Source organism: Pistacia vera, unplaced genomic scaffold (assembly GCF_008641045.1).
Source record: "Pistacia vera cultivar Batoury unplaced genomic scaffold, PisVer_v2 Contig344, whole genome shotgun sequence".
Taxonomy (NCBI): Eukaryota; Viridiplantae; Streptophyta; class Magnoliopsida; order Sapindales; family Anacardiaceae; genus Pistacia; species Pistacia vera.
The window spans coordinates 2,586,416-2,596,033 of NW_022196162.1; the positions used below are offsets into that span (position 1 = coordinate 2,586,416).

A 9,618-nucleotide genomic window follows, 5' to 3' on the forward strand; every position below is an offset into this window, starting at 1 on the left:
TTTTTGGCCGTCAACGACCAAATCGATGACGGATCTGGCTGTCAACGGCCAGATCGATGGATTTGACCTTTGATGGCTAGACGGCTAGATCTGGCTGGAAATGACCATATTGGCGCATGATGGCCATTTTTGGCATTTCGTGAGTCGTTCTGACGGCAGTTGGCCGCGGCGGTGGGTGCCGGCGACATGTCGGTGGGGGTGTTGGCCTGGGTGGGCTATAATTTGTTTTGAATTTAAGGATAATTTTGTCCAAAATGTTAATTAATTGGGGTGAAATAGTAAAAGCTATATTTATGTAAATAAATTAAAAAATAAGGGCATTATTGTCCTAAATTTTTATTAATAAGAGATATAATTATAACAAAAAAAGATAATCCTATTAATCTTAGAATACCTAAAAAAATGGAGATAATTAGATTACCTCCAATACTACCGATAGTAACCACTATTGGTATTTGAAGATTGTCAGTATCTTATATTACTTGACAACCAAACATGGTAATTAAATAATATAAGATGATTTAACCCCAATAATCCTCGATAACTCCCAACCAACCGCCCCCATAGGGTTGTGATATTTGTGACTTAAATCTTTGTAGATTTTACTTAAAAATTGTGACTTATTGATTTTTTATTTGAACGAATAGTAGAAAATTTATAGAAAAATATGTGAATGATTTCTTCAAAAATAACATTATTTAATAAAGAAATTAAAGGAATAATATTGTGTAAGTGTTAACAATTTTCTCTGCTTAGTTTCTTTTTCTTTTCAAAACTTATAAATAATCCAACATTCATCAATTAAAAAAGGACAGTTATGCCCACCATCAATCTAAGCTCATGTATTTAAAAAAAGTCCATCTAAATTAACATAATGCGGCATAATTTTTTTTTTCTGTGGCAAGCTTTATATTTATAGAGAATTTCATGCAGATGATATACTAGAAAGATTGCTGAAGGGCAGATAAAATGGTATTAGAGGCTATCTCCAATCTTTTTCACACATTCACAACATAACGAAATATACATATACCATAAGCTGAGCTCCAAATTGAAATTAACATTTCTATTCACAAAAAAAAAAAAAAAAAAAAGAAAAAAGAAAAAAAGAAAAAAGTGTTCTGTAGAAAAGGATGTCCTCCGAATTTTGTTCTTTTACAATCAGGTAAGACGATCAAAAAGAAAATGATCGATTAATTAGCTAGAGTGTAATTCATGAACAAAGATGGTCAAACCAAAGTATCACCACTGCTGCGGATGTTAAACTTGCAGACAGGGCAGGTTGCATTGATATGGAGCCATTTGCTGATGCATCTGCGATGAAAATGGTGGTTGCAAGGTAATCTATTCAGCTCTACACCATCTGCGTATTGAGAAAGGCAAATACAACATTCCTGAAAGTAGGAAAATCCAAGTTACTTATCAAGATAACTTTCATTTCATCATAATGTGCATCAAATAACAAAGCGATCATGAAAGAGCCACAGCCACATTTGCCTACATATACCATAAAATTATATTGGACTGAATCAAAGCCACTTACCTGTATTGGCTTCCCTGAATGTTGATATATATCATACTTGCCTTGGGTACTTTAGTTGAAACATAAGATTTGAAAAACAACATATTCTCAAAAACTATTGTTGAACTAAAACAACTAAAAAAAAGAAGATTCGAACAATACAAAATCTTTTTTATTGCACCAAAAACTGTTTCAGATATTAGTACTACTAAGTGTGTTTTTCAAAACAATATTGCAAGACTAAACCAAACAAACCCTTACATACCTGACTATTAATTGTTGGCCATCACTAAAGATCTACCGATTATTTATGGTTTCTTTGAGAACTTTAAGGTTCCTTATAAACCAATTTCTTGTTTCTATAAATATCAGAACTAGTTTCACCTTGCTTTGCTGCCAACTATAGTGAATTCTGTATTTTTAATTAATTGCTCCATTGAAGCCAATTACCAATATGTATATGTAAGTTTTGGGAAACATATGAATGTAATGAATTCCTTCTGAGTAGGCTTATAAAAGTAAGAACAGAATGAAAATACGATTCAAGTTATAAAAGTCAGTAAACAGATTGGAAAAAAAATGCAACTGAAAACTGAGAGCAGAAGAGTAAAGATGCTCACAGAATCCTCTTGATAAAGAGCAAGTTCATTGGAGGAGTTGCTTGACCCCACCCTAGCATCAATAATATCTTGCTTCTCAGCATTTTCAGATGTCCCTAAAGGACTAGCCAAGCGATACGTATACTTGGGAAGACTCAGAATTTCGTCTTCTGATGCACCTTGTCTGGTTGCAACAGCATATGCAATTGCTACAAGCGGAATGCAGCAAAAGACAGCGAAAATAAAGATAAATGCCATTGTGATGCAGAAGAATGCAAAGGATACATCAAAGGCCAGAAAGACCACTGTCAACCTGCAGTTTATACGTTGGGGTTCATCATTAAGGTTCCATATGTTTGTCAACAATGCAATGATGAAAATAACTAAAAATCCACCATTGCTGGTTGGTCACAGTCATTGGCTGCATTCCGCTGTACATGAACAACCACTTTAAATGATGATATAATAACAGTTATGTAGTTTTATGATACAAGCACTACTTGTCAATAAAGTGATGCTAACCTGCAGTTTATGTATTGTGGATTCATCATTAAGGTTCTATAAATGTGTCAATAACGCAATACCTGAGCAAATTCAAATCTAGCACTACTTGGTAGGTCAAGTCAGTGGTTATCAATCACTAAGTCTAGTAATGGTATAAATTACAGTTCTGAAGGTTCAAAAAACTATAACAACATTTACATGAAAATGTATTTACCGCAACATGCGTTAAAGAAAACAAAAAATTAGGAATTTGTTAGAAAGCAAGAGAAATGGTATCCTAGTTTCTTTTCTTTGGTGGCTGGTTCAGGAAAAAGACAATGTTTTTTTTTACTCCTCTTTTGGGGTGGGAATGAGGGTTGGGATAATAAGAGGGGACGCTCATCCTGTGAATTCCCCGCAGGTGGCATTAAATGGGTAATGGTAAAGTCCCGAAATTCAATAACAAAAGACAATCACTAGCAAAGACTGAAAACATTTTCCATTGTAATGACCAAGTAATCAAAATAATGTCCCCACAATAATACATAAAACTGTTTAGATTTCAATGCATGCTTTTAATTACCGTGACTGATTTAACTCCATGTAAATTCACCATAACCAATCGCTACTTATACATTTGCAGAAAGCAGCAAAGAAATTCCAAAGCTTACAGATTGCCGTACTCATTATCAGATTTAGGGTCAAATACTTGAGTGCATGTTCAAACTCTACCAGTAAACATATTCTGCAAGTTAATCATCAAGATTGCAGCAGGAAGAATCACGGGAAGAAGATGTCAGAACTAAAAGCAAGACAAGTTTTAAGCCTCAAATCGGGGCTCTTACCAGTAGAGTTGAGGAGAATCCTGCAGCAATGCTTGACCGCCAGCAACAATCCAATAGAAACCAGTAATCCACCAGACGAAGGAAATCATTGTATCAATTGACTCCAACCTCTTCAAAATTCTGAAAAGCAACACATTGAAACTAGACACTAGACTTTTAACATTGGCATATGATATCCTACAAAGCCAAACTATTTCCCACTCCCTTCCCCCCCACCACCCCACCCCCCCCAAATAAAAAAAAAAGAAAACAAAAATTACTAATAACTTAAATACCGAAGAAATGCCCATTTCGGTAGAGGAGAAACCTTTTCCTTCTCCATAAATGAAATATTCCACAAAGCACTAAACTTTTGAATATTAGGTAGCTAATTAAACTACAGCAAGCCAAATCAATTGAACAATTATTACCTGTAGTGAGTGATATTCTTGGCAGAAAAGGTGTCCTTCCTCCGACGCTGAAGATAGAGAAAACCCACATGCAAAAGGCACTGCAAAGCATACCCAGAAACCCAAATCCTCAAAGGAGCGGATGGTCTCTCCTTACGAGCTAAAACCAACACAACCGCTGAGACCAAAGCAAAGGCCAAGTTCCATATCACATCAATACACATTATTGCCTTCCCGTACTTTTTCTTGTTTGCAAATGATAATGTTCGGCTTATCACCCATTGCCGCTCCTCGGAATCGCCCCCGATGTTCAATGCTGCTTCTTCTTCTTCCATCTTCTTTTTGGTTGAGGCGAAAGAGTGGAAAGGGGAACGAGTATAAATCAGCTGTTTCAGAACTAATACGATGTTGTTTCGGTAGTGTTTGTGTTTGACAGTTCAGCATATTTGATTGATGGGATCTTTTTGACGTACCGAAGGTTTTAGTAAAATTACAATGAAATCCACTATTTTCAAGAACACACACTTTGCCCCGTAAAATTGACGAAGATTTGCTGTTTCGGACAAAAACGGTACCGTTTCTCTTTCTTGGGCATCAAGAAAAAAATTTCCTATTTCCACAAGGGTTAATTATAAGAATAATACAACAAATACCAACTACTCATATAATCCCTAATGTGATTTGATAATTTTAAATTAGAAAGAAATTTAACAATTTAAAAGATAATTTGTTGAACATACAAGATTGTCACGTCAATTTATAGAGAATAATTTATATAATTAGTTTGTATATTTAATATAACTCTAATTATAATTCCTTTTCCGATAAATTGTCAAAAATTTTCTGTTTGGGAAGGGATATAGTGGCCTTTGGCATAAAGAAAAAATTTCCTATTTTCCGTAAGGGTTAATTAATAATTCCCCCAAAGTTTAATTGAACAAAAATATTCCTCAATGGTTTATGTGATAACAAAAATTCATGTAACATAAAGTTTTAAGTTTGGCTTCTAATGTAGCTATAATTCATGCTAATAAATGAATTAATCCAAATGTCAGTAGATAATAAATAATAAATTATGTTAATATAATGTTGTTAAAAACTTTGGACAAAGTCTATCATATCATAAATAGCATATAACTACAAATGATTGATTTCATATTAAGAATTAGGTTAGCTATCATATACTATTAATACTTTATATCAATTAATATATTAAAGAAAGAGTTCATTGCTAATCTTTTGAAACCTTTACTATATATTGAATTTTTCTTTCATGAAAAATAAAACCAATTACTCCCAATTCTATTATGTAACGCCCCACATGAGGTACGTTGTTATTGTTTCCTCTTTTGCTCTTATTTGAGTTGGTTTTTGGTATTATTGTTTGATTGAATGTTGTGTTGAATGCTTGCCCTGAAATTGGTTGAAAATAGAAGAAGTTTAGTATGCCAAGCTTCGCCGGGGCGAAGTATAATCTTCGCCGCGGCGAAGATGTGTTGAAACCTCGGGGAAACTCTCTGGACAGTTTCGCCGCGGCGACAGAAGTTTCTTCGCCGCGGCGACAGACCGTGTAAAATGTTTGTTGAGTTTTAGATATTTTCTTCCCTAAGGGCAATTTGACCATTCTACCCCTAATTAGCAGGAAAAGTGGGGAGTTAATTGTAAGGATTTTTCATGGAGAATATGTTGATATGGGGATGAGTTTGTAATGAATCAAAGGATATAGATGGAATTCCCAAAGAAGAGTAAGGGCAAAATGGGAATGCTTTGGTATAGATTTCATTAAAAGGAATTAAGAATTAGCAAACCCNCCCCCCCCCCCCCCCCCCCCAATCTTCTCTTTTTTCCATTCCTTTTAGCAAGGAAATGGAACCAAGCGGAGACTAAAGAAAACAAAGAGAGCAACCAACCACGGACATCCTTGGGTAAGGTTATAATAAGATGACCAGTAGAAAATCAAATTTCCATGGCTTCATATGGATAAATAGAAGTGGTGCCAAGAATTTAGAGGAATAATTAGTTGACAAGTGATGACACAAGATAATAAGTTGGTGAGTGCAAAAGAGATATATTACTCTATGAGTAACCATAAAAGTAGATAAGAATGGTTAGCCCGAATATATGCCGGAAGGATAGTCAGGATATTCGACATACCCAAGGAAATAGTACGTTGAGCCCCGGAAAGACAGAAGAGTTATGCATACTTAAAAAAAAAAAAGAAGAAATGTTGAATTCCAAGTGGGTAACAGAGTTTTTGTTAAGAATTGCCCCCATAAATATGTCTTAAGATTCAGCATAGATAAGAAAATCATTCTAAGAAATTTAAGCCCAATTGAGATATCGCAAAGAATGGACAAGGGAACCTGTAGATTTATTGTAGTACAAATATGATACTTGATCTATCCCATGTCGTATAGCTTGGCAAGTTAGTGAGTGATCCTTTGTATGTATCGAGGACAATGAAGTAGAAATTAGAAGAGAATCTAGTGTATACAGAACAACCAGTTCAGATACAGGACAAAAAGATAATAAAAGTTTGAGATCAGAATATTCCACTAATGAGAGTCCTCTGAAGGAATCACAAAGTAGAGAAGGCTACGCGATGGGTAAAGCAAGAGATGAAAGAATATGTTCCCAAGATAAGTGCTAGAATTTCTGGGACAAAATTCTTATAAAGGGGGGAGAAATATAATACCCACATTCAGAAATATGGTAGAGATTATTTTATAGTCATAGTGAATATATTTAACTAGTTTTATAGTGGAATTCTATAAAAGTTTCAATAGGGGCAAAATGTTCATTTCACACAGAATCACGTGTTCAAGTAAAAAATGAGTATGATAAATATAATGTATTAAGTGTGCTAGCCATGAGAATAGAGTGGTAGAAAGATTATGGAAAATACATGTGATGTGATGCCAAGATAAATATGTTTGTAAAACAATAGAATGAAATTAAAGAATAAGGGTAAAATAGTATTTTTACTCATAGCTATATGAAAAAATGGGGAGTGAAAATAACCAAGAACATGTGTTAAATCCATTGAAAAGTTAGGGTATATCAGTAAATGCATGTATGACATAATTGAAATTATCATAAAAGTGTAAAGGCAAAATAGAAATATATATATTATTAGTTATAAGGCTTCAATTGACAAACCCTAGCCATTCTCATCCCTTGGGCACGCCACCTTCTTCCCCCATTTCTCCTCCATTTCTTCAAAGTCTTCCAAGAGAATTACATGAGAATTCATGCCTAAGTGAATATATGTTCATTTTGTGGCTTTCTAAGGAAAGAATTTTAGCAAAAGTTTGTGATTTGTGTTTTATAAGTATGAGTTCTCATGAATTTATGTGTTTTAGCATGAATCAATGGAGAAAGTGAGCAAAGAAAGCAAAGAAAATGATTCTTGCAAGAAATACAAAAAAAAAAAAAAAAAAAAAAAGGTCTGTAGAAAAGTAGTGTCCTCCAATTTTCTTTTCACATCAGGTAAGACGATCAAAAGAAAATGATCGATCAATTAGGTAGAGTGTCATTCATGAACACAGATGGTCAAACCAAAGTATCACCAGCTGCGGATGTTAAACTTGCAGACAGGAGGTTGCATTGATCTGGAGCCATTTGCTGATGCATCTGCGATGAAAATGGTGTTGCAAGGTAATCTATTCAGCTCTACGCCATCTGCGTATAGAAAGGCAATACAACATTCCTGAAAGTTGGAAAATCCAGTTAGATCCTCTACTGCTGTTATTATCAAGATAGCTTTCATTTCATCATAATGTGCATCAATAACAAAGCGATCATGAAGAGCCACAGCCACATTTGCCTACATATACCATAACATTATATTGGACTGAATCAAAGCCACTTACCTGTATTGGCTTCCCTGAATGTTGATATATATCATACTTGCCTTGGGTAATTTAGTTGAACATAAGATTTGAAAAAACACATATTCTCAAAAACTATTGTTGAACTAAAACACTAAAAAAGAAGATTCGAACATACAAAATCTTTTTTATTGCACCAAAAACTGTTTCAGATATTATTACTACTAAGTATGTTTTTCAAAACAATATTGCAAGACTAAACAAACAAACCCTTACATACCTGACTATTAATTGTTGGCCATCACTAAAGATCTACCGATTATTTATGGTTTCTTTGAGACTTTAAGGTTCCTTAAAACCAATTTCTTGTTTCTATAAATATCAGAACTAGTTTCACCTTGCTTTGCTGCCAACTATAGTGATTTGTATTTTTAATTAATTGCTCCATTGAAGCCAATTACCAATATGTATATGTAAGTTTTGGGAAACATATGAATGTAATGAATTCCTTCTGAGTAGGCTTATAAAACTAAGAACAGAATGAAAATAACGATTAAGTTATACAAGTCAGTAAACAGATTGGAAAAAAATGCAACTGAAAACTGAGAGCAGAAGAGTAAAGATGCTCACAGAATCCTCTTGATAAAGAGCAAGTTCATTGGAGGAGTTGCTTGACCCCACCCTAGCATCAATAATATCTTGCTTCTCAGCATTTCAGATGTCCCTAAAGGACTAGCCAAGCGATACGATACTTGGGAAGACTCAGAATTTCGTCTTCTGATGCACCTTGTCTAGTTGCAACAGCATATGCAATTGCTACAAGCGGAATGCAGCAAAAGACAGCGAAAATAAAGATAATGCCATTGTGATGCAGAAGAATGCAAAGGTACGTCAAAGGCCAGAAAGACCACTGTCAACCTGCAGTTTATACGTTGGGGTTCATCATTAAGGTTCCAAGTTTCTCAACAATGCAATGATGAAAATAACAAAAATCCACCATTGCTGGTTGGTCACAGTCAGTGGCTGCATTCCGCTGTACATGAACAACCACTTTAAATGATGATATAATAACAGTTATGTAGTTTTATGATACAAGCACTACTTGTCAATAAAGTGATGCTAACCTGCAGTTATGTATTGTGGATTCATCATTAAGGTTCTATAAATGTGTCAATAACGCAATACCTGAGCAAATTCAAATCTGCACTACTTGGTAGGTCAAGTCAGTGGTTATCAATCACTAAGTCTAGTAATGGTATAAATACAGTTCGAAGGTTCAAAAAACTATAACAACATTTACATGAAATGTATTTACCGCAACATGCGTTAAAGAAAAAAAAATTAGGAATTTGTTAGAAAGCAAGAGAAATGGTATCCTAGTTTCTTTTCTTTGGTGGCTGGTTCAGGAAAAAGACAATGTTTTTTTTTTTTTTTTTACTCCTCTTTTGGGGTGGGAATGAGGGTGGGATAATAAGAGGGGACGCTCATCCTGTGAATTCCCGCAGGTGGCATTAATGGGTAATGGTAAGTCCCGAAATTCAATAACAAAGGACAATCACTAGCAAGACTGAAAACATTTTCCATTGTAATGACCAAGTAATCAAATAATGTCCCCACAATAATACATAAAACTGTTTAGATTTCAATGCATGCTTTTAAGTACCGTGACTGATTAACTCCATGTAAATTCACCAAACCACCGCTACTATACATTTGCAGAAAGCAGCAAAGAAATTCAAAGCTTTCAGATTGCCGTACTCATTATCAGATTTAGGGTCAATACTGTGTGCATGTTCAAACTCTACCAGTAAACATATTCTGCAAGTTAATCATCAAGATTGCAGCAGGAGGAATCCGGGAAGAAGATGTCAAACTAAAAGCAAGACAAGTTTAAAGCCTCAAATCGGGGCTCTTACCAGTAGAGTGAGGAGAATCCTGCAGCAATGTTGA

At 34.6% G+C, this 9,618-nt stretch overlaps 1 protein-coding gene across 1 annotated transcript; it reads right to left on the minus strand.

Moving 5' to 3' along the window:
* Positions 1–1,119: 1,119 nt before the first annotated feature.
* Positions 1,120–4,258, minus strand: LOC116138900 (E3 ubiquitin-protein ligase At1g12760-like). The gene is made up of 4 exons (XM_031424574.1): positions 3,860–4,258; positions 3,450–3,569; positions 2,143–2,434; positions 1,120–1,394 (listed from the first exon to the last, which is right to left on the minus strand). The coding sequence occupies exons 1-4, from the start codon at positions 4,171–4,173 to the stop codon at positions 1,230–1,232; spliced, it is 891 nt and encodes a 296-aa protein (XP_031280434.1). The 5' UTR covers positions 4,174–4,258; the 3' UTR covers positions 1,120–1,229.
* Between the last annotated feature and the right edge of the window lie 5,360 nt (positions 4,259–9,618).